The sequence below is a fragment of the Osmerus mordax genome, chromosome 17, assembly GCF_038355195.1.
Source record: "Osmerus mordax isolate fOsmMor3 chromosome 17, fOsmMor3.pri, whole genome shotgun sequence".
Lineage (NCBI taxonomy): Eukaryota > Metazoa > Chordata > Actinopteri > Osmeriformes > Osmeridae > Osmerus > Osmerus mordax.
This window is the reverse complement of record NC_090066.1, coordinates 2,836,250-2,861,666: the sequence shown is the minus strand read 5'-3', so window position 1 is coordinate 2,861,666 and position 25,417 is coordinate 2,836,250. Positions and strand designations below refer to the sequence as shown.

Sequence of the window (25,417 nt, the reverse complement as noted above, 5' to 3'; positions counted from 1 at the left end):
TGCAAAACAGCTAGCGTGTGCATACTCAGGACGCAGTGCTGCTGGTGTTCCTCGTGTCCCACTGTCTCTGTTATTAATAGTGTGGATCTTCTGATCTGGGTCGGTCACTCCCCACCTAGGTACAGAGCATTTATGCAGGGAAAATGATAAAACATTTATTACTGAGGAGAGGAGGTAATATGCATAATTTATGCTGTTTTTAGCACAATGATTAGTGATATTCGTGATAGATTTTTCTCTCTCCCTCTCTCTGTCTTTCTCTTTTCTTTCCCCCTTGCTTTTCATATCTAAGAGATGCCGCTGAAATTAATTCAATATCTTACATTTATTTGCTGGTGTTAAAATATGTGCAGTCCGTGGTTCCCCACTGTAGGGTTTGATTGCATCTCTCGCATCGACTTTAATTGTGCCCTGTTGAGAACAGCAGTAAATGTTTTAAATGCCACCAAAATAAATGAATATATGAAATTTTATTAAAGAAAGCGAGAAGGTAGGAAAAAAGGAGAGAGTAGCAGATATACAACACTGGGTGGTTTTGTGTTGGGTAGTCTGGAAGGTTTTAGTTTTTTATACAGGCTTCTCTGTAAAGACCAGGAGCCCATTAACCAGCTCATCACTAGCTGAAACACAACCATGTGATTTAGACGCCCCCTCCCCCCCCCCCTCCTCTCCCGCCCCCTCCTCACGCCTCCTCCTTACACCTCCTCCTCCTCAACCCCAAATTTTAATTTTGCATGATTAGCTGTGCGTCATTAAGCGACTTCACTCAGACAAGACGCTCGCTAAAACTATGACAGAATCAAGATGGCAAATATTTTAGGACTGGATTGGGTTTGCTCTCTACAATAGGCTTGTTACAGTGACATACATGCATGTGTGTACAAGCATGAGTGTAAGCATATGTACATATATATATTTTTTTTTTTCAAGCTTTTATTTATTTATTTAATAATTAAATACTTTAATACAATATTTTATTAAAAAGAAAATCGTAGAATGCAGAACCCTTAGCGTCACGCCGACACACACTGTTGTTCTTGGTGCCAGATGCCTTATTATTTGTGTCTAAATTCTGGTGATTAAAACACTTACCACATTTAGACTTCATCCCCTCTCCCTTTGTAAAGCTCCGGACGTGCAGGTCTTTGTATTGCTTCATTTACACAATGAATGCATAATTCTCCTGCATCGTCTCCCTCCCCCCTTTTTAAATGCTTTAATTTGCAAAGAGGGAGCGAGGGCTTGATAATGGAAGCGTGAAGAATAAGAAAGGAGAAAGAAAGAAAGAAAGAAAAAAAAAGAGAGAAAAAAAAACAAAAAAAAACAGGTTGTAACAAGAGCCTTAACTGGTTCCTCTTAATCACTTCTAGGTTTTAAGTCATGATGATGCAGGAGTCGGCCTCTGAGACAATAATCAACAGTTCACTGAGTCACAATGGAATGAGCAGCCTAAGCAGCCAATTAGATGCTGCCAGTAGAGATGGAAGATCAAGTGCTGGTGACACCAGCAGCGAAGTAAGCCCAGTCGAGCTACTGCATCTGCAACAACAGCAGGTAAGTTGTGCTTCTCTCCCGTCACGCTGTCTCTCAGCTCTTTCTCTCTCTCCTTCACCGGCACTAGGCTCCTCTCTGACAGAGGACACACACTCTCACTAGGACAGCATCGCTGAGGGATTAGCACTAGCAACAACTATGTGTTTTTGAGGTAATTCATATTCATTTGTGTTTATATATTTTATTGTTTGTTGGTAGCTGTTTACGCTGTGAATTGACTGGATACTGGATGTAGTGTTGTCATGTTAGGACTGTTGTAGTTTTTTAAGGGTTGTGTATTGTTGTTCTGCCTTGGGATTTTAGTTTGTTTTCTTCAGTTTTTGTTTTTGTGTGTGTGTGTTCGCTGTGAGCACGTTGCTGCCGAGGCCGTGGGAGTGTGTGTGTGAGCAGCGTGCGGAGCTGGCAGCTGGAGCCGCGCGTGTGTGTGCAGGAGAGACGATTCGTGTGTGTGTGTCATGGCCGTGCAGTATCCACTAGAGGGCCTCCTTACTCGCTCCTGTAGTGGAGCCAACAGACAGCCACTCACACACACACACACACACGCTGAAAGGGGAACCTTTGACCACGACACACTTAAAAGAAAAGTTATCTGCGTTCCTTCAGCCTGCCCCCTGGTCTCTCACACCACTGGAATTCGGAATGATAGAATGTGGAAGACAGACTCTTTTAATGTAAACTTCTAGAAATTATTTCTATAATCCAGCTTGCGGAGGATGACTTGACAGTGGCAGGATTCGTTGTGGGGTGTGATTTTAATCCAGTGTTTATTGTATTGGCTTTATTGATTGTGGTGTGCTTGAGACTGTGTGTATTGTGTGTGTGTGAATGGAAGGTTTGCGTGTGTGTGTGGGTGTGTGTGTGTTTCTGAGCTCTGAGTGTCAGGCACTGTAGAGGAGAAGCTCAAGTGTCTTTTCATGGTGAATGATGGCTTTGACAGTTTGCCAAAAGAGCAGTAGGAGGTCAGGCTATGCTGTAGGGAGCCTGCACTGCATGTTTGTCATGATGAATCTATATGTGTGTGTGTGTGTGTGTGTGTGTGTGTGTGTGTGTGTGTGTGTGTGTGTGTGTGAGTGTGTTTGTGTGTGTGTGTGTGTGTGTTTGTGTGTGTTTGCAAATGCTGGTGGAAGCAGCTGAAGCCCTGTGGTTACTTTAGTGGGGATATACACGTGTAAAACTGAGTGAGAACATTTTCTGTATGTGTGTGTGTGTGTGTGTGTGGTATGTGTGTGTCTGGGTGGGGTGTTCAGTGTAGCAGAATGAAGCGTGTCCTGCAGACCTCCTTTCCCGTGCCCCCCCCCCCCCCCCACCCCCCGACCCGGGGCCCCAGGCCAGCGCCACCCCTGATGCTACAGCTGGTGATTACAACAGCATCACGACACCATCGCCTCCACCTCCATTCATCATCACACTGGCTGTCTCTCTCCCCTCTGACGGCTGATTGGGGTCAATTCTCTCCCTCTCTCATTATTCTTTTATGTTTCAACCTGTCCTTTGGAGGAACGGAGATCCCCCCTGTAGATGGATGACTAGCACTGCTGCATGGCTGGACTGAAGGATCTTGGTACCCTGGCTGGACAGGGGGAGCTTGGCTACCAGTTTTGTAAATAATAGGAATAACAACAGACGCATATATTTCAATAACATAAACAAATGTGTATTAAGGCTAATAATAGAACACATAGCAGGATCAGCATTAATTATAATAATATTAATAACAACAACAACAACAAGAATATGTCAATAAAATATATTTATAAATTATTAACAAAATCAAAACACCTGCAAATATATATATTTTAAATATTTTAAATTGCTCTCATCAAACATGTCAGTATCGGTTTTTAATGTGATCGAGGCTGAGGAAGTTGAGGGCTATAACATATAATGTGAAGGCAAGGAGCCTTGTAAGCAGAGAGGACAGTTAAGACTTAGAAACAGGCAGACAGGCAGACAGACAGACAGACAGACAGACAGACAGACAGGCTGTGGACTTGATTGACAACCTACCTTGTAAAGAGAGAGCAGCTTTATCCACACGCACAGACAGACACAGTGAAATGAGTAGTCAAGCTCACAGGACTCAGGAGGCTTTTTAAACAGGGGGCCTGTGCTGTTAACTTCACACACACTTCCTGTGCCGGGCTCACACTCTTGTTCCTCTGAGAGTCAGGTCTGCGTGGAGGGGTGGTGGGGTGGAGGGGTGAATGGGTGGTGGCTTTTTATATGTGTTAGCGAGGCCTGCATGAGCTGGTGTATTCAACTGAAAAAGTGTTATAGCACGTGTGTCTCTTACTCACATGTACTAAACTCAGATTTGAGGGGTTTGATAATTTTTCAACATGTATAAATGTTCAACATATTTTTAAATATATGTATATAATAAAATAATTATAAAAACATTTTATGCAACTTTCAAGAGGGGAAGTGTGGAGGGGTTGTAATTCTGCTGCCATATTTGGAATGACATTGAGTGTTCCGGTGGGTATAGCGAGCTGATAGAATCTCCACGCTCTCATCAGAGCAGAGGAAGATGATTAATAATAAGCAGTGATGAATTCCCCTCTGTCCCTGTGGGTGTGACTATTACACTGCACGGCCAGAATAGATCCCCCAGCTAGACTTAGGAAAACTGCTTCTGAGACTCTCTGGTGAAACCTTGAAGGACACAAGTCCAGACTTACAGAGGCATTGTTATACCTTTTGGCAAAATATAGATTATAATTTATATATATATATATATATATATATATATATATATATATATATATATATATAAAAATATAAAAAAAACAGATTTGTATTTTTCATAGGGGATGATTATTATTTTTCTTTGGGCATCTGTTTTTTTTTATATGGATTTTTCAGGTTTCCTTGTACATTAATGTGAAAGGATTAGATGTATTTGCCTAATCAGGTGGGTCGATAGAGGCTAGCTCCATCAGCACAGGTTAGAACCGCCATCCTAGTCACAGTCGAATCCAAGAACTCATCACCCCATTCCCTGGGCTGTCTAAATAGGCCTAATTTGATTTTAGATTGCGGATGAGATGTCCAGTGATTGTAATTTGCCAGTCAGATAGCCACACAATGATAGATGTTACGCATCCTCATCACTATGCAGGAGGGTAATAGATAAAAGCCAGCAGAGATGTTGTGCTCATGTTTTTTTCATGCTAATTGATCGTCTACTGCGGTTGTTCAGATGTATTAATATGTGATAAAAGAGAGTGTACATGGAGGCTTAATATTGATCTGTTGATTCATCCAGTAATGTCCTCTAATGGGATTGTACGGTGATTACTCTACCCTTTAGTCCATGGAAGGATTATCAATGGACTGATGTCACTGCTGGAAGCTTACAACCAACCACAGTAAACCAATGGTTTTAACGTAAAGTGAAATATTGACTGTACATGGCATATACAAATATATTTGCCATGCGACTTAGAGCAAGGTGTCTTATACTCATAGTATGTGCCCATAGACTGTGGGATGTGTGTGTGAGTGTGTGTGTGTGTGTGTGTCCCAGGGATTGGTCCTATAGAGTGACAGCAATTAACCTGTCTGTGTAGCTGTAGGAGGCAGGCAATGAAGATCCTGACAGCTAATATAGAGGATGTTTCAGGGTTGGGGGAAATTATATTCCTCCCAAAATGAGTTATTAGGGAGTGAATGTGTACATGTGAGTGTGTACTTGTGTTTGAGTGAGAGTGTGACATTATTTTTTCCTATGTACTATCAAGTGCTATTCAGATAGGTGTTGTTTAGAAGTAGGTATATGACTGAGTTCTCCCTTGTCACTACCCTGTAAACAAGTCTAAGTCAGTTTGTGTCTGTCTGGGTGTGTTTTTGTGTGTGTCAGGTGTGGTGTAGGCCACTGGGAGATTTAATTACTGTCACTTAGGAGGGCCGGGGTTTGGAAAACGCTACTCAACAGCTTGCTGAGGCTTCTGTTTGTCTCTCACCACACATATCCAGGTTCTGAAGCCCACTGGGGGAATGGTATAACACGAACAAGTCACTGTGACGCTGACTTTAGCTGGTGCTGGATCCTGCACATCAGGAGAAAGAGAAACAGAAAGAAAGAGAGAGGGAGAGAGAGAGGGACAGAAAGAGAGGGAGAGAAAGAGAGGGAGAGAGAGAGAGAGAGAGAGAGAGAGAGAGAGAGAGAGGGAGAGAAAGAGAGGGAGAGAGAGAGAGAGAGAGAGAGAGAGAGTGAGAGAGAGAGAGAGAAAGCAAGAAGAAAAGAAACACTTCATCAGATGCAAATCTGGGCTTTGCCCTTGAGCATAATTTAAAGGCCTAATCACCTGGGTAGCATCCCCTATGGGGCGGGCAGACAGGCGGGCTGGGGGGGGGGGGGAGGGCACAGGACACCGACGCTCATTTGCACCCTCACACAAAGAGACCTCATTAGCTTTATCTTAGCGGCCCGAGATTGTCCCCCTCCAGTGTGTAAATAACACACCCTCTCCTTCTCCGGACGAGGCAGGCTTTCAGGTGGGGGGGATGAAAGGCCTCTCTTTATGTGAAATATGAGAGAACGTTGTGGTCTCTCGCCCTGGTCTGAGGGGAGATAAGAGTGTTTGGATGAAAGGCAGGAGTGACAGGAACACACAGTTTATGTCTTCGGTATTTTTCTTTATTTCCTGCATCGCTCTCTCTCTCTTTCTTCGCTGCCCCGGCGCTCTCCTCCTTGTCTCTCCTCCTTGTCTCTCCTCCTTGTCTCTCCGTGCTTGGTTCTATAGAGAGAGGGGGGGGGGGGGACTATACGTTTCCTGTGTAACATTTTACTATCAGCGGAGAGTCCCTACAGGATGCTGTGTATGGACAGATGACATATAGCCTGGTGGCTCCCCTCGCGATGACACCACCGATACGGAGCATGAATGACAGTAGGGCTGCTGTTTGCTGCGCTCCCCAGACAAAACACAGTATTATTCTATTATCTCTCTAGTCACCCCTCTTCTCTTCGCCCCCTTTTTTTCTCTCCTCTCCGCTCTCCTACCTCTTGGCTCTGCGAAACCTGGACTGTCCATCCGTGTTTAGGACACGTTACATGTGGCTTCGTGGAATTTACTGTAGTGTTTCCGCTCTCTCTCCATCTCCAGCCTGCTCCCCAGAGAGCCAGCCAAATGTCAAGCTGCAAGCTTTGAAAGAGAGACGAGGAAATAGGGTCTGAAGAGCGAGGAAGAGAATGGGGAGAGTGTGTGCAGAGCGAGAGAGGACAGGGGGAGGGAGAGAGGGAAGAGATAGAGTGAAAGGAAAGGGAAAAAAGGGAGAGGGAGTGAGCGAGGGAGGGAGGGAGGGCAATAGACAGAGAGAGGGAAGGAGAGAGAATGAAATCTCCTGGAAACAAACACTTAGGGAGCATTTTCTGCTTGAGCTGCTGGAGGCCTGTGTGAGGGAGAGCGATGTGCAGGTCGAGGGGCATCACAGGTGGAACACAGCAGGTCACACTGTGTGTGCGGGTGTGTGTGTGTGTGTGTGTGCGTGCGTGTCTCTGCCCACACAGATTCACTTGAACAGCAGAGGAACAGACATGGCATGATTAGACAACACATTGCATGACAAGCCGCTACAGTTCTCTAATCCTTTAACAGATGGTGGCTGGGAAAAACACATATCAAGTCCCCAGGCCCTAGCCCTAGCCCTAGCCCTAGCCCTAGCCCTAGCCCTAACCCTAGCCCTAGCCCTAGCCCTAGCCCAGATGTTCTTGGAGACAGAGAGGAGGTTAACCCCAGTGTAAATAAGAACCTGGCAGCCTAGCTCAGCCAGCCACTGCAGGTCAGGATCAATGACCACTTCACAACTCATTTCCTTTTATGCCTCCCTAACTGCCCTGCCGCTGCTAGCCTGCCTCAGCGGCAGGAAGTAAATGGCCTCGGATCCATACTCTCCTCCAGCCAGACCAGAGCCCCAGCACCACCGCTCAATGCACCATCACTTATACCCTGACGGCTCTGGTGGAGAGTGTGCGCTCGTATTTCCCAGGCTGACAATTGAAAACAGGCATTCTGTCATTGTTTGTTGCCACTCCCCTGTTGTCGCATCTAACAGAGTAGCTGCCATTAATTCTGCTGTCATGCCGACGGAGACTACACTGTAGGTCGTGGGAGATGTGGCGGTTCTGTGTGTGTGTGGGGGGGGGAGTGGAAATTAACTTAGCGAGACAAATATACAGTGAATTAAAAATCCTTCTCTTGCCTGGAGAAACACTTTTACTCAGATGTATCACTTCCCTTCAGTCCACAAACTGGGGGGAAAATAAATAAATAAGCAAGTGGCTTAGTTGTCGTTTGATAGGCCGCGACTCCGCCATCCGTTTAACCGAGCTTAAAAATCACGCATATGCATATGAAGCGCCGTCTTAAGCTGACAACCAAGAGGCAGGATTTGCTAGAAGGCAGCTTTGGAGCGTTGTGAATTTAACAAGCATGTCTGGTATTACAGTTCCTCTCCGCTTTAGCCATGAATAGTCACAGATCAGCCTGTGAGACGCCAGCCTGAAGTTGTTGTGTTGCCACCCTACCTCCCCCCTCCCCTCCCCCCCTCCCCTCCTTCCCTCCCCTCCTTCCCTCCCGTTCTCTAACAAATGTTAAACTGACTAAGTCCCCCCCCCCCCACAGACCCTCATGTAATAGGAGACATCAGGTGCAAACGTCCACCTTGTTCCCTATTCAACCCTGCAACCAGAGCTTCTCTCTCCTGCTGAATATGTCAAACATTACATCTCTCTCCTGTACTTCAGCTTCCTAGAGAGGATGGCCTCTCACAAAGCAGCACTTCCAGTCCTAAATAGAGAACCAATAATAACATATTTGTCATAATACTGTCTCTAAATAATCTCCTCCTGGATGTAACCATTTCGCAATCCTCTACATCCTCCATGATCCTGCATACGACTGTTACCGTAGCATTCGTTTAATACAGAGTGTGGAAACCATAGAATCTCCAGACCTGTCCTCCTCCCAGCCTTCATGCAGCCTGCCAGTCCTCATCAGGGCCTAACGACTGCTTATTTACCCACCCTGGGTGCTTAACTGGTGCCAGGCTGATCAGGGATAGCTGAGGGAAGCTGCTCGTTCCAGCCTGATGAAGCTTCATGCAGGAGCATATGCAGAACATGCTGGGCTGGGAGGCGTAGCTCTTCAAGGGTGACTTGGCACTGAGCTGATATTGGTTTCACGCTTGAGCCAATGGTTTACAAGACTGGAGTAGGAAAAGGTGGAAGATTTGATTGTTTTTGCATATGCATGTATCACAAGTTTACATGATAAATATACATTAGAGCAGGGGATTGGCCATGCATGGCACTGTTTCACTGATACTGCTATCTCTCCATCCCTCTCTCTCTCCATCCCTCTCTCTCTCTCTCCATCCCTCTCTCTCTCCATCCCTCTCTCTCTCCATCCCTCTCACTTTCTCTCGCTCTCTCCATCCCTCTCTTTCTCTCTCTCCCTTTTTCTCCATCATTCTCTGTCTTTCTTTCTTTCATTCTCTCTCTCTCTAGGTAATTCAACAATGGTAAACAATAATGTTAGATACTTTGTTCAAACTTTAAATGGCTTTCATGGAGCTCTGGCTACCTCAAATTAACCCAGGGATATTTCTCTGCAGTTTGAAAACATTTACTTTGTTGGAATTTAGTTCAGATGGAACAACTTTAATTGTGACATTTTTATCAGCAAAGATTTCATGTAAATGTTGATATTAAAATGCTAGAATGTGGTCTTATGTAAGTATATAGGTTCATCTATCTGCTTTAGCAGCACTCTGTCTCAGTCTCCTTCTAGCACCCAGAGCAGCAGTCTCTTCTCTCTGCATGATCATTTGTCTTTGGTAGAGATTCAAGCCAGATGTTTCTTTAATAACCAGAGTAATTGTTTTGTCCTTGTCTGTGGGGCTGTAGATGGGGTGTTCATGCTTTTGGCACATTTATCAAAGCTTTGGAGAAAGAGAAAAAAATATATATCTGAAAATGCAAAAGGCGTCCCGCTTTTCACATGGTCAGGCTAAGTGAGCGACACAGTGATAAATTTTCTTGTTAGGAGAAATTACATCCACTAACTTGAGCTACTTCAGCATGAAATTGAAAAAGAAGCATTTCATCTGAATTTCCATTCTTGATTCAATGAGAGATGTAGATGAGGCAGTGAGTGGAAGGAAGGGGGAGAGAACAGCACTGAATAAGTAAGACTCTGTTCACGCTGAGTTGTTGTGTGAAAAAGGCTTTATTTATGAAAGCTGGGTGCAGTCATTCAGGTAGGGGTCTAAAGAAACCCCCCTCCCTTTTTTTATTGGAGTGTATGTGTGTGTGTGTGTGTGTCTATGTGTGTGTGTGTGTGCATCTGCATGCACATGCTCACTGGAGTGTGTGTACATCTTTATCAATGAAGTTTGGCCTCTCCCATCTCCTACCTTAACCATGCACAACTGCTCTGCCTCGCTCTCTCTCTCAGCCCCCGCCCCTTCCTCCCTTCTCCCTCCCAGCGCAGCATGGTGTAGTGTACTGCAGAGGGATGCTGATTGATAGACGCAGGGTGTCAGAGAGGAGAAGATAACTGTATCTTCCTCAGCTCACTTTAAAGGTCAAACACACAGGCATAATTGGAATATTCACAAGACAACTGGAGGGATAGAGAGGTGTGGGAGGGAGGGAGGGAGGGAGGGAGGGAGGGAGGGAGGGAGGGAGGGAGGGAGGGAGGGAGGGAGGGAGGGAGGGAGGGAGGGAGGGAGGGAGGGAGGGAGGGAGGGAGGGAGGGAGGGAGGGAGGGAGGGAGGGAGGGAGGAGGAGGGGACAATGATGACTGAGATCCATGGCTCCACCCTGGGCAGATGTAATGGCCATTAACCGGCCTGATCTTTGGTGTAACAGCGGTGCTCATTGAGAGATCCATCACCTTGAGAGGCTGGCCCTGGGTCTCTCTGGGGGCTAATGGGCAGACAGCCCATGCAGGTAGACCCCAGGACAACAGGCCTGTCTCTGCTGCAGGAGCCTGCTGATACCATCAGCCCTACCTTGTTTTATAAGCTCTCTGGACATGTTGTCCTCCTTCATACTGGCAGCAGCTAAACCAAGATTGATAAAGTTATGGTCGATTTAGTCGCTCCATCGCCCCTGGAGGATTTGGATTCAATTGGAGGAACATGATTGCGTAGCTCAGGCTAACCAATGTCAAGACATCCTTATTTCATGTAATGATCACTGTTAGCGCTATCTGCCAGAGCTCTGTGTTAGCATTCGTCTAATGCAGCCTTGCAAAAGCTGTCAATGCTAACTCTTGATGCTAACCGTCGATGCTAACTGTGCCTACTGTCTCTCTGCTAGCTTCTCGGCCCGTACCATCCTCGTCAGGCTTAGCTGTGTCGTTGTTAAGGTGAAGTTATTTACAACTGAGGTCAGAGTGGCATTTAATCCACCCTGAGGGGCACCCCTCCTCAGTCAAGCTCTGCTTAGCTGGCGCACACAGACAGGCTATTGACCGGCAGGTGGAGGAGAGGTGTCTCTGCCACACACACACACACATGCACGCACACACATACACACACACACATGCACGCACACACATTCACGCACACACACACACATGCACGCACACACATTCACGCACACACACACACATACACGCACACACACACACACATGCACGCACACACATTCACGCACACACACACACATGCACGCACACACATACACACACACACATGCACGCGCACACATACACGCACACACACACACATGCACGCACACACATACACGCACACGAACACACACACACTCGAGCTGATTATCTAAATGAACTGGAAGGCCCTGTGCTGTTCCAGCAGACAGACAAGGCCGTAGTCTGCACTGCCTCAAAAAACAGTGATTATTTATAGTGTGTGTTAGAGGGGATAACTTTATTATAGATGGATAGCAAATTAGATGCATCAAGGTGATTTGTTAATGGTGTTTTTGCACAGAGTTTTATTATGTTTCTGTGTGTGTTTTTTATTGGTGTATACGGTGTGTGTGTGTGTGTGTTTGTTTTTAATAATAAACACAAAGGGCAGAAACTCTCTGAAGTAGGCTTGGTTAATAATCCATCCAGTGGGCTGCAGGTATGGGGCCATGTATATCCCAGGTGGATAATTGGTGTGGAGAGGGAGACTCTGTTCTTTCTCTGTTGCGTCGTAACACTTCAGTTTCAATAGCACTGTTTACTTCATGCCCCCGGGCCCATCACGCCCAATAGGTCAGTTAAGTACGATAGTGTGGAGAGAGACAGAGGGGGCAGGCGAGATAGAGATACTGAGAGAGAAAGAGAAAGGGGGGAGGGGGGGGGGGGGTGTCAGTGGTGTCAAGAAAATAAAGTAAGAGAACCAGTGTGTTTGTGTGCATCCATCTGTTTACATGAACGGGTGTACAGTATGTGCGTGTGTGCATGTGTGGGGTTGTGTGTTTATCATTTCCGTGGCGTACATTAGAATCGACACCCTGCACAAACACATCTCAGCTGCGTCGATGCTGTGGACAGGTTCCCCTGCACTCCTGTGACACAGCCATGGTCGTGTTAGTGCTTCTCTCCTCGGGTCATAAACGTTAGTTATGGAGGCCCCTCCTAGTGGTCTGTCAGGACCCTCTTCCCTGGACCAGGGCCCTCTCTGCTCCCCACAGGCCCCTCCTCCCCTGGCCCCCCTTCAAATGAGCCTGAGAAGGGTCTCAATGCAACACTGAATGGGAGGTATTTTTCTGACGGCGTCACGATTTACCGTGCGGAACTGTGGAAAGGAAACGGATCGTGATCACTTGAGGGGAATATCATGCAGGTCCAGGGTGTGTGTGGCTGGAACGCAGCCTCACACGCAGCCTCACACTCAGCCTCAAACGCAGCCTCACACTCAGCCTCACACTCAGCCTCACACGCAGCCTCACACTCAGCCTCACACTCAGCCTCAAACGCAGCCTCACACTCAGCCTCACACTCAGCCTCACACGCAGCCTCACACTCAGCCTCACACTCAGCCTCACACGCAGCCTCACACTCAGCCTCACACTCAGCCTCACACTCACACAGACGGAGGCCAGCTCTCGTTCCACTCTTGTGTGAGTGAAAGTGCTCTCTGACCCGCTCTCACTCTCTCTCTGTCTCTCTCTCTGTCTCTCTCTCTGTCTCTCTCTCTCTCTCTCTCTCTCTCTCTCTCTCTCTCTCTCTCTCTGTCTCTCTCTCTCTCTGCATGGTAGGACATAGATAGCTGAGGGCTGGGAGCAGCAGGTAGAAGAGTTTATGATTGGCTCTGGCCCCTGCCAGTCTGCTGATGCAAACCCAATGACACGGTGCAGCTGTGAGGGCGGGCTGTTGTACAGCTACCAGGAGAGAACAGGGATCAACTGAACTATATATAAAGGGAGCCAGAGGGCGAGATGCATATCTTTTCATATCTCTAAGATTAATATGCATTAGTAAGTATATTATTAAGATCCGAACCAATATTAAAAAGTATACAGTGCAACCAAGAAGTATTACAAATCTGTAGCGCTAAAACTATGTTGAATTGTTTTCAGTTGTAACCAGCTGTGCAAAAGTTCATCTCACAGGTTGCTGGCAAACTGTAGATTATTACCGTCTTTCCGTAGAACACATTTCCTTGTATTTGCTCAGAATATCCATGGTGATATCAGCATGAGGTAGGAAATATATGAATGTTAGTGGTTGCAGTGAACGATGGCAGGTCGCTCTGCAGGCTGTGTTATTGCTGGCATGGACTCCGCCAGGCTCAGTTAACACACACACTCACCGATGGGCAAAACAGACACATGTTTTGTCTCCCTTTGCTGGAAAAATAAGTGTGAGGTTACACAATGGAGGAGCAAAATTCCATCTTATTTTCTCCCTCTCTCTCTTCCTCTCTCTTTCTCTCTCTCTCTCTCTCTCTCTCTCTCTCTCTCTCTCTCTCTCTCTCTCTCTCTCTCTCTCTCTCTCTCTCTCTCTCTTCCTCTCTCTCTCTCTCTCTCTCTCTCTCTCTCTCTCTCTCTCTCTCTCTCTCTCTCTCTCTCTCTCTCTCTCTTACCTCTCTGTCTCTCTTCCCCTCTCTCTCTCTCTCTCTCTCTCTCTCTCTCTCTCTCTCTCTCTCTCTCTCTCTCTCTCTTCCTCTCTCTATCTCTCTCTTCCTCTCTCTCTCTCTCCCCTTCATCCCCCTCTTCTTCTCGTCTCCACTGCTGTAAAAGCGTTCCATCCTGGGGAAGGAATGAGTGAATTCATCTCCAACCCTCTCGGGAGGGTAGCGCCATGCAGCTCTGTTTACTGTGGCAGAAAGTTAATATAAATTTTCATCAGAGGGGGAGGTTTACACGTATGATTCTATTTGTCGTTCATTATTAGCACCTGAGTCTGGGGCTGGGGAGCCATAATTGTCTACAGACACTGGCCAAATAGATGCAAGGAGAAGACAAATAAGCACAGCCCCAAATAATTTGATGATTGTGTGTTACAATCCCTCATCTTGGGAATTCTTAATCTAGAGAATCAATAAACAGGGTGAGAGAAAGAAAGAGAGAGAGAGGGTTAAGTAGAAAGAGAGAGACAGAATAAAAATTGAAAGAGAGGCAGTGAGAAGGTTAGACTGGAGTCCCTTCAAAGCAGAGGCGAGTAGAATAGAGCAGAACAGGAGGGTTGAGTAGAGTAGCAGAGTAGAGTAGGGCAGCAGAGTAGAGTAGCAGAGCAGAGTAGAGTAGGGCAGCAGAGGAGAGCAGAGTAGAGCAGAGTAGAGCAGAGTAGGGCAACAGAGTGGAGAGGCAGGGCAGAAGAGAGGAGAGCAGGGGTAGGACAATAGTAGCCCATTGTTCTGCTGGAGAACACTCCCTCCATCCCTGGGCTGAAGCACAGTCTCCACAGACTCTTCCCTCTTTCCTTTCCTTTTCCTTCTCTCGGTCGTTCCCCTCTCATTCGCTCCTTCTCTTCATTTCCCCCCTCACTCCCTCGCACACTGCGGAATCGTGATTTATCGAGTCGTACATAAAAGTGCCTATTATTTTCGCAGCTTTTTTTCTTCCTCTCTTTTCTCCAGCCTAGCAGAGAGCTGTTACCCCCTCTCTCTATCTCCCTTTCTCTCTCCCTCTCTATCTCCCTCTCTCTCTCTCTCTCTCTCTCTCTCTCTCTCTCTCCCTCTCTCTATCTCCCTCTCTCTCTCTCCCTCTCTATCTCTCTCTCTCTCTCTCTCTTCCTCTCTCTCTCTCTCTCTCTCTCTCTCTCTCTCTCTCTCTCTCTCTCTCTCTCTCTATCTCCCCCCCCCTCTCTCTCTCTCTCTCTCTCTCTACCTCTCTTTCTCTATCTCCCTCTCTCTCCCTCTCTCTCCCCCTCTCTCTCTCTCTTTATCTTTCTCTCTCTCTGTCTCTCTCTCGCTCTCTGATCCCACAACGAGGCCTGTTTAGCCACATCGTGAGAGAGGACATGTTTTATTTGTGCTCAGCTCTCCTTCAAGCAGCTCCTTCCTCTCCTTTACCAACTCCTGGCTCCGCCCGGCCAGGTCTGGTGCTCCAGCAGCCCTGGGCTGGACCTCAGCCAGGCCACGTTTCTGCTCCTTCCGGCTGGGCACGATGGGCTTGGCCGAGGCCGTAAAGTAGCTGGTCAGCTGGTCCAGGGAGCTACGCTGACCTTTACTGGAGAGCAAACAGTAGGGCCACGCGCTTCCTCTGGTGTCTGGCGGTAGGGTCTCCCAGCGCGGGTTTGGACCCATCCAGCTCTGCCAGGAATCGTCTCTGATGGACACGATTCCTGTATTCTTCACATGCTCATCTTGTCGAGTCGTGAAAGCGTTGGGGTGTGTGTGTGTGTGCGGCAGGAAGACCCAGGTACTGTAGAACCCTGCGTGCTCTCTCCTGAGCGAACACTTGTGCATGCATGGCCTGTGTAGCAAGTCTGCTGCGCCTGCTTCCCACCCTCTTCACAGCCCCTCCGCCCCTCCCCATTCCACTTACATAAGGAGATGGGGGGTAAATATTTTGATGTGTAGTATCAGGCCCTATCTGCTGCCGCTGCCCATGGGCCACAATCCAATCAGACGTGTTTGTTTGTTCATCTTAAACTGTTTGTGTCTTGTTTTCCAAGGCGTCGCTCTCCTCGTGGCTCGATAAAGGGCTTCTCTCTCCTCCCCCTGCTCGGCTGTTTGGCCCTCAGTGTTTCCTAGTAGCAGAGATAGATAAGCCTGGCTGTGTGTGTGTGTGTGTGTGTGTGTGTGTGTGTGTGTGTGTGTGTGTGTGTGTGTGTGTGTGTGTGTGTGTGTGTGTGTGTGTGTGTGTGTGTGTGTGTGTGTGTTGTGTGTGTGTACGTGCATGTACCCTGTTTTCTGTCAACACGGTTGGAGATGTACCGCCCGACACGTCGAACAACAAGGTTTGCTCCACTCTGCACAAGGTTGAGGCCTTACACACACACATACACACACCAAACACACACACACACCACACACACAGCTGGTCCAGATAGGGATCTATACCATTCAAACACAATGTCACGGCTCCTTTATTATAGCCAATTATAATTTCAGGCCTGATCCTTTACAGTGGGAAGGTGTGTTAGAGAGGAGTGACATTCCTTCAGATGACAGTGTGTGTCTCTCGCCCCTCCACAGCAGAGCCTGCTGTAGATTAGTGCTGGTGTATCCAGGCCCTGCCTGGCTGCTAATGTATTTCATGCTTGTTTAAGAACTTGGAATGTTGCTCACAAAGGTGCATTGTGCACAAAGGCACCTATTACCTGGGCCCCTGCATGGAGCACAAACACCACCAGGCCAATCACGGAACACATGTGTGACTTAAATCTGTGTGTGTCTCTTTTCCTCTCTTCATCTCTCACTCTCTCTCTCTCCCTCCCCCTCTCTTTTACCCCTCCAGTGATCTCTGCCTGCCTATTAATGTGGAGAGGGAGACCCCCCCCCCCCCCCGCCTGTGTAAACATTCTTGTTTTTCTCCCCCGTTTCGCATTATACTTGCCAGTATCACATTTCTCCTGACCTCGCTATCTGAAAGCAATTACTGCAGATCCATTTGGGCAGAATTGTATTTTCATAAGGATCCCCAAGTCACACACTCTCGGGGTGTGTGTGTGTGTGTGTGTGTGTGTGTGTGTGTGTGTGTGTGCACGTGTGTGCTATTTTTTTCCATCCTCTGTGAGTAAGGGTATCAATATCAAGTATGCTTCTTCTGAGTGCCTTGTTATTTATATTTTAGTCAAGCTCTCTCTCTCTCTATCTCTCTCTCTTCCCCCTCTCTCTCTAAATCCCCATATCTCCCTCCCTTCCTTCCTCTCCCTCCCTTCCTTCCTCTCCCTCTCTTTCTCTCTCTCCCACTCTCTCTCCCTCTCTCTTTCTCACTCTCTCCCTCTCTCCCCCTCTCCCAGCGGTGTCGAGGAATGTGTCACATTGTGCTGTTTATACAATGTGTGCATTAATAGACAGGACATGTCATTTTTCTGTGCATAGCAACCCAGGTTAAATAGGCTGACTGCAGCTGCTCTGTGTGCTCTGTCTGCGAGGCAGCTCCTTAGCAAACTTTAGATGACTCTTCCTGGCATTTTCGCTTTGTGCTGTGGGAGGGTTGGAGCACTGGAGAGGTGAAGCGATGGGGGGGAGGGGGGGAGAAGGGGCTCTCATTGCGAAAGGGGGATTTGGAGAAGGGTGAAAATCGGGGCTTTTCTCTGGTAATAGTCGCACACCAGATGCGGTGAAAGTGTCGCTCTCTTTTCTTCCCTGTCTCTCTTTCCCTCTCTCCCGCCTACCACTTTCTCTCCTCACCTCTCTCTCCTCTCTCTTACTCCCTCTGTCACAAACTTTCAGAGCAGTCGCACCCACGGTGACGACAGCACTGTCACTATCAGTCATCCCAATCTTGAAGCAGGCTTCCTGGAAGAAGAAAAGAGCAGGCTTCTGTGTTGATTAGTAGTAAAGAGAGACAGAGTCAGACAAGGGAAGGGACAATTCCACAGCCCGAGCAGAGGCCCCTCCCAGCCTGGCTGTCTGTCAGGGCTGCTATTGGGAGCTCCATTAGCATGTCTGTCCCTGCGTGCGTCTCCTCCCCGCACCGCCTGGCTGGTGACCCTGTGTGCGCCCGTATCGAGTGACTTCCTCGACTTTGCTGCAGTTCAGAAGAAAACAGCCACTCGGTATTGATCCGGATTCAGATAAACAGTCCCTTCCCTTGAACCCCCCCCCCCCTCCACGCCCCCTCTGAGTCTCTCAGACGCTCTCACAATTACTGAGATTTACCAATCAGTGGCATTTTCGCTTGTCCGGTGCTTTAATATGTTCAGTAGAACTACACTTGGAGCTCTCTGCTGCTATGAAAGAAAGATCCCTGTCAATCTGGTTTTTCTTTTAGCTTCTTTCTAAGATAAGTACAGTTAGGGTGAGGTGAAGACTTGGATTTGGTCTGGTCCGGACTGGTCTGGTCTGGTCCGGACTGGACTGGTCTGGGCTGGGTTGGACTGGACCGGTCCAGTCTGGACTGGGTTGGACTGGACTGGAATGTTCTGGACTGAGACTGTGCGAGGCAGATCCTTCAGTGGAGACAAATCAATAGAGTTAGGACCCAGCGCCACTGCTATGTGTTTGTTTACGTTGGAGCAGAAAGCCTGGCTCCTCGGAGCAGCAGACAGACAGACAGGGGGGCTCTCTTCACCCCCTCCCGCCATCTCTGTCTTTTCATAATTGATCAGGGGGAAGGCTGTCTTCCCCGAGGGGTTAAGTCCTGGCAACTTTTTTTTTTTTTTACTCCTCTTTCTCTCATGCTCTCCCCTTCTCCTCAATCACTCTTTACACCACCTCTCCCCCCCCCCCCCTCTCTCTCTCTTCGTCTCTCTCGCTCTTGTTTGCTCAGCATCTCAATGTACTAGTTCAAACATTGTTTCCCAGCAGCTGCCAGAGCCACACCATATGCACATCCTGTCAAGACAACTGTTGTCATGGATACTGGCAAGCACCAGAAAATAAAACAAGCCCCCATGATTCTCTGGGAAGAAAAAATGTCACTCTCCATCTCTCTCTTCCTCTCTCTCTTTCTCTCTCTTTACCTTTCTCTCTTTCTCTCTCTTTCTACCCCTCTTTGCTCCCCATCTGAAGGAAACACCTGCGAAGTTGTTGTTTTGTTTGGGGTTGTTACCTGGTTCCAGGGCTTGTGTTGTGTCAGGGTGTAGGCTAGCTGTAGCCGCTCTCCCTCCTGTCCTCGGCTCTGCCTTTCATCTCCTGGGCCTTGAAAAGAAGGAGAGGAGGAGCTGGGGGAGGAGGAGCAGGAAGAGGAGGTGGTGGAGGAAGAAGAGGCAGCTGCTGTAGTGTACCTGTGATATTGCTGCAGTCAGCCGCACAGGCCGGTCTCTGCCTCAGTGGAGGAGGAGGATCTGAGCAGCATAGCTGAGTCTCTTCGGTGTCATCACCGTGTCTGGCAAACACATCGCAGAGAGCTGACGACAAATGCTTTACATTTCCAGAGTCAGATTTATAATTCCTTTTGCCACGTGTAAACATCTGTGAACCAGTTTCATCTGGCAGAGAGAGAGAGAGAGAGAGAGAGGGCTTCTCACTACCACCCCCTTCTCTCCTCTCCTTTCTCTCTCCTCTCTTCTCCCTCCTTCTCCATTCTCCCTTCTCCCTCCCTCCTTCTCCATCCTCCCTCCTCCCTCCCTCCTTCTCCTCCCTCCCTCCCTCCTTCTCCCTCCTCCCTCCCTCCCTCTTCCTCCCTCCTTCTCCCTCCCTCCTTCTCCCTCCCTCCCTCCTCCTCCCTCCTTCTCCCTCTTCCCACCTTCCTCCCTCCCTCCCTCCTTCTCCCTCCTTCCCTCCCACTCTACCTGCCGTTCAGCACCCTTTAATGCACAGAGAAACACCAGAGCTTCTGGTTAATTCACTCCAAAGGTAATCTGATGTTGATTTTGTCAACTTTAATTACAGCTTCTGGGAACACTTCACTTTGCCTGCCTCTACTTCAAATTGATATTATGAATATGCAAATGTGCTGGTAATTTGCAGAGAAGTGGGTATTTCAGTTGAGCACACACTAGACAGGTCAATTCAACCGACGCACACGGGTTTTCCTTCTTCTTTTCTCCCCCTCGTCAAGGGTGCTTTAGACAAACTGTATTTATCCTTGATCACGGTTCTGTGAGTTATTACTTAGAAACCACATCTCAGACGTATTGTAAACCATGTCAGGCGCTGTCGCTGGAAATATTGGGATAATATTTGACGGGTTTTAAGTTGGTTAATAGCTTTTTTTTATTCTGTCCTTGAAATATTCTCCAATGTTGGTTACTGTCGCTCTCGACTCCTAGCTCACAAATCTAAGATGTTGCTATTCTTTTCCCCTCTCTCTTTCTCTCCTCTCCATGTTCTCTCCATCTCAGGCCTTACAAGCAGCAAGGCAATTACTCCTTCAGCAGCCGGGCAGTGGCCTGAAATCTCCAAAGAACCCGGACAAACAGCGTCCACTGCAGGTATGCTGTTCTTCTCTAATCTCTTAAGTCCATCCATAATACATGCTGCTCGGACAGACAGACGAGGGGGGGGGGGTATCCTCTGCTCTCCCACACGGTGTTTGACTTGCCGATTCAATCCTGGACCTGTCACTGAGATCGTCCTCCTGGACAACCTCTGCACACGCCAGAGATCGATCTGAGTGTCTGTCTGTGTTCTGGTGATGTTCATACACTAGCAGCTGAGGATCACATCCATCCTGGCTGCGTCGCCCCGCACGCATTCTAGATCCAAGCTCGTTAGGCGACAGTAAGGTTAGCTTAATGTTGCTAAGTCTCAGTCAAGCCCGTAAAGAGCATTTTAATTTGCAGTAAAACAGGCGCAACGTGTTTTTATTTCATGGTTGCTGAAACAAAGCACAACAGTGTTTGCGACTGAAGAGTAGAGAAACATGGAGCATAATTACCTCCAGTTCGTTCAGTAGATACACGCGGTTGCAGTCTGACAGATGCAGCACACAGCTGATTTGACAGACATGTCACCCAGAACAGTGTGTTGTAAGACAGCTAAAAGGCAGCTAATTTTAACTAGCTGTCATTTGAACTCCTCAACACCAATTTGCCTTATTGATTCATAGAGCTGTCTATTTCTGTTGTCAGTGATTTAGAAAAGGTCACAGATGCACAAATGTACGCACACACACACACTCTCTCACACACGTACACATTTCACACATTTGCTTTTCTTACTGTTGATCTCTCCTCCAGCTCCACAGCCTATCACTCTCACCTCATTTAGTCAATAAGACAGTTAGTTGGTTTTGCTGCTTCAAATTACATAAGCCCCTTGACAACTGCACAAGTTATTTTTCCTTCTTTTTTTAGGGGTCCAAATTGAAGTGTGAGAGTGTGTGCCCTCCACTCTGCTAATAAGTGCTATCAAGGAGCCCTGGCTTACCTCATTAGAGACCCTGTGCATTTAATTAAAGACGGGGAAATTGGCGTTAACCTCGTTGTTAATATTTTTGAGTCTTAACAATGGCGACACCTTCTAGTGCAGTCCCGCCCCTGTGTGCCTCATTATGGAGCTCTCCAAAGATACAGTTGGCAGAGGTGCCGTTATGCCCCTCATTTAAATCATTTAAATCTTCTGCATTGGGATTTTTAGTATTATCGGCCACATTGACCCAGGATAGTACAATTATAAACGTGAAACAGTTTTTTGTCTTAAGATGTATTTTGGCAGTTGGAGGTGCTGTGATAATTGCTGAGCCATCGAGTCTGTCGGAGGCATCACAGTGTTGCACCTCGAAGGTGGACCTGTGTGTCAAAAGAGATCAACACGATCAAAACGAGGCAGACCTAAGAAAAATAATTTAATCGTGAGAGAGGAGTTGTGAGTCGTAATGCTCAGCCCAAGACCAAACCTTTGGCTTCAATAACACGAGCTGAATAGTAAATATTGAATATTTACATTTGCACCCCTCGTCCTCGTGCTTGTGTTAGACGTGTGAGTAAATATGTGCGTGGCCTGCTGTAGTGAGGTGGTTGTTCTAGTTGTGTAAAACCCTGCTGTTGATCCAGCCTGGCCACCATCGGCAACTCTTTCTTTTTATTAAACTACCAGGGAGAGTCACTGGCCTGCCTATCACAGGGTCCTCTGGCACTCAACCCCACTGTCAAACACACACATCATATCAGCTTAGTTGTCTTTGAGACTGCTACAGTATTGTGTCCTTCCCTGTGCTCCTAAATTCTTAATTGTAAGTGCCAGTTTCTAAGTAGGTTTTCTCCTTGTTTGAGTGAGTGAAACAAAGAGTTTGTACCCAGCGGATTGGAAACGTAATAATACAAGTCATCCTTTCCCCCGCGGGCGCAAGAGGTTTGTAATATTCTTGTCACAATGGAGTTTACCCAATAAGGCAGCATTATTTACCTGGATTACAAGGCCAGAAGAGCATCTATATTTAATGTTTTACCAGCTTGTCCTCATGGAGTCAGTGGCAGCCTGACCCTTCATCCTGCAGCAGGTAGTGGGCACATTGATCCCCTGCATGATGAACACTGAGGAAAGTATGAGAGGGGATTATTATGAGTGTGACAGCCTGCTTACTGTATGCCACACAGACGCTGATATCCCCCCCCACCCCTCAGTATTTAAGCATAGGAAACGATCCATAGATCATGGCATGTAAATTATTTAGTACACAAGCAGCTAAGTGCTTCAGCTTGCAGTTTTAATTACTTGCATTAACGGCTAAAGGCTCTCGCCTGACTAATTCTATCCAGTGGCTCATCTCATGGTGCGGTTTGACGCTAGGCAGGCACACACACACGCGCGCACACAAGCAAGCTGCTTTTCCACATCAGCGTAATGTGACAGGTCTATTATTACACAGTAAGCCCACGGGAGCACTCAATAAACACCTATTTCTCCCTGTAAATCCCCCTGCCTTCCCTATGCCTCTAACACAGATCTCCCAAGGCACACAACACCCTCTCCTCCCTGTCCTGCTCTCGCCTCACTGTGGCAATATCTTCCTCTCCGACTCACACACTGACATTTAGAATACAAATAAAGAGACACCGATGATGGAAGAAACAGAGGCTTACAAGCACAAACACACGAGCACAAACACACACGAGCACACACACACACACACAAGCCCACACACAGAGAGAGAAACACACAAACACAGGCACACAGCACATGTACACAAATAAGCACATACACAGGCCCATGTGCCTGACAGTTGATTCCCCTGGCTCCCATATCACCATCTCAGGTTGTCAGCCCTGTTGTCAATGAGGCCTTGTTCACTCGGTTCTGTGCTGAGGGTCGGGGCTACGGAATGGGATGCAGGCAAGCAGACAGACAGACAAACATATATACAGGCATGAAGACAGACAGACAGACAGACAGACATGCAGTACAGGCAGGCAGACAGACAGACTCAGCAGTCATGTAAACGACATTCTTTAACATGCAGAGGACACGTCTAAAGCGAGCCTGGCAGCTCGTGTCCGAGGTGTGTGGAGAATCACAATGACGGTCGCCATCTGCAGGCGTTCCTAGCATGGGGTTATGGGTAGGGTTGTGTAAACAGCCCGTGTATGGTCACATATCTCTGTGTACGTGTCATCGACAGCTGCCATGGCAATATGAACACCTCCTGTGAGTGGGTTGGTGAAAGGGGGGGGTGGTGTAGGTGGGATGACCTCCGACACTTGCGTGGAGGGTGTGAGACAGGGAGAAGAGAGAGAGAGAGAGAGCTTTAACAAGGTGATCTCTCAGAACTGTGAATGGACAAAGAAGGGTATCTCATCTCCCTCCTGTCCTTTTCCTCTACTCCTTCATTTTCTCTCTTTTCTTCTGTTCTCCTGTCCACTCCTCTCCTCTACACTCTCCTGTGTGAGTATATAGTACATCTCTGACACAGAGTTTCCTCCACAGTATATATGGGGACAATAGCACTGAGAAAGAGGGTTAGGGTTAAGATCGGATTTGCCCTCGGAGCTGTTAACAATGCAGGCTGGCTGCCCCCTCCTCTGGCTGGGTTAAATCCCTCTAGTCAAGAACGAACCCTCCCACCAGGATAGGGTGTGTGTGGGGGAGTGTGTGCTACTATGACCTACATAACACCAGGTTAAATACCAGTAATAAAAGCTGTTGAAACAACATTTACATCTTTACCATGCCCAGTTACTCCACCTGTGCTGGAGGGAGGTAGAGATGAAGCTCACCCAGTCTGCTGCTGCAGGTGGTCCGGATGTCAGCTGTATATGGATGAGAGGAATTGCCTGTTGTTCCTGTTTCAAAAGGTTCCAGATCTCTCAGCCAATCGGTTTGCTGCGTCTGGGCACTGGGCCGTCCCTGAGAGTGGCGCAGCTTTAAAGGTCACCGCTGCACCTCTCTTCACCTCGCTCCCTCCGTCCCTCCCTCCATCCCTCCTTCCCGGCTCCCTCTCTCTCTTTACATTCATCTGCTTGTGAATTATAGTTCATTCAAGTGGAACCCTGCTCCATATCTCCATGTGGTTGACACTTTCATTCCTTTCTTCTCTGAATTCTTTGTCCCTTCTTTGTTTATTCCTCCTTTCCTCCCTATCGTTCATCCTTCCTTCCACTCCTTGTTATTCTACACTTGTGTGTTCTCTCTCTCAAATGGAACCCCATAGTAGAACAGAGGTTCTACAGTTTATGGAGCAGGCATGCTAGTTACTGGAACATGGCTAAGGATGCTAATTCACATTTACATTTGTGAAAATCTGCATCCCCTCTGGTAGGATCTCAAAATAGGATAAATTATTACAGCGATGGGGGGGGAGAGATCTAAAAAAAAAAAAAAAAAAAACATTTTGTTATTCATGAGGAAAACTTCTGTTGACTCTTGAAAAAAAAAAAGTGTCAGCACATTTTTACTCAAACACCCTTGGTTACTGCTTTTGTAACCAGAAAACACTTCCCCCTCCGTTCTTCCTCCCCTCCCTCTCTATGCAGTTGCAACACCTACAGGACTAGATTGGTAAATTGCGAGGACCGAGTTGGTTCATCATTGTGATGCAAAAGAAGTTGAAATGCAACCCCGAGGCTCTGGAGCCGAGTTGGAGGATAAACGCACAGAGGAGGGGAAGAAAGAATTCCAGACCTTTGATGTCTCTGCAACAAATGCAACTCCTGACAGTAGATACATGGGAGCAATAAACGAGTTTCAGCGGCCCTTACACAGGCAATCTGATTCTCCCGACCAGGGTGTTAATTGGCTCCTAACAGGCAAATCTGATAGACCCAAGCCTGGTGGCGGGATGCCCCCTCTGTAGAGCTGCTTGAAGCACTTGTAATTTACCACCGTGTCATTTGATGAAGAGGCCGATCCGACAGAGGCCGAATTACCTGGAACATCAGAAGAAGCCGAGTTTGCATTCTCTATCTCGTAGGGTTCCTCCTCTGTCTCTCTCTCTCTCGTTTTCTCCATCTCTCTCCTACTCTGTCCCTCCACCTACTCTCTCTATCCAGTTGTTTCTCTCTCCTCCTACTCTCTTTACTTTTCTTTCCATCTCTCTCTTTCCACTCTCCATCTCTCCGGTTTACTTTCTCTCTCTTTCATGTTCAGACGCCCACAGCTCCTGTACCGTGGAGTAGCACAGCACCAACTGCGCACTAACCTCACTGCAGATATCAGTCCTCTAGTCCCCAAGTATTTCAGCAGGAGCACAATAATATACCATGTTCTAAATTGGAGCCATGCATCGGTATCAATGAGCAGATTAATCTCTGCCCATGCCATCCCACCCTCCTCTATCTCTGTCAGATGGACGTGTGCGGTGGATCTGTACGTTTTGATAGATGACACGTCCCATTCCAGAGTACCAAACTGCCAAGTTAATTGGTTTGGGGAAACATGCTGTAATCTACTTAGCTCT

The 25,417-nt window shown here is 47.5% G+C and overlaps 1 protein-coding gene across 1 annotated transcript in view; it reads left to right on the top strand.

The window, feature by feature from the left end:
- Positions 1 to 1,191: 1,191 nt before the first annotated feature.
- The window catches only part of foxp2 (forkhead box P2), a 63,845-nt gene continuing 39,619 nt past the window's right edge, over positions 1,192 to 25,417 (top strand). The window contains 2 exon segments of the mRNA XM_067254871.1: positions 1,192 to 1,554; positions 19,926 to 20,015. Coding sequence (XP_067110972.1) covers positions 1,381 to 1,554; positions 19,926 to 20,015 — 264 coding nt within the window. The 5' untranslated portion in view covers positions 1,192 to 1,380.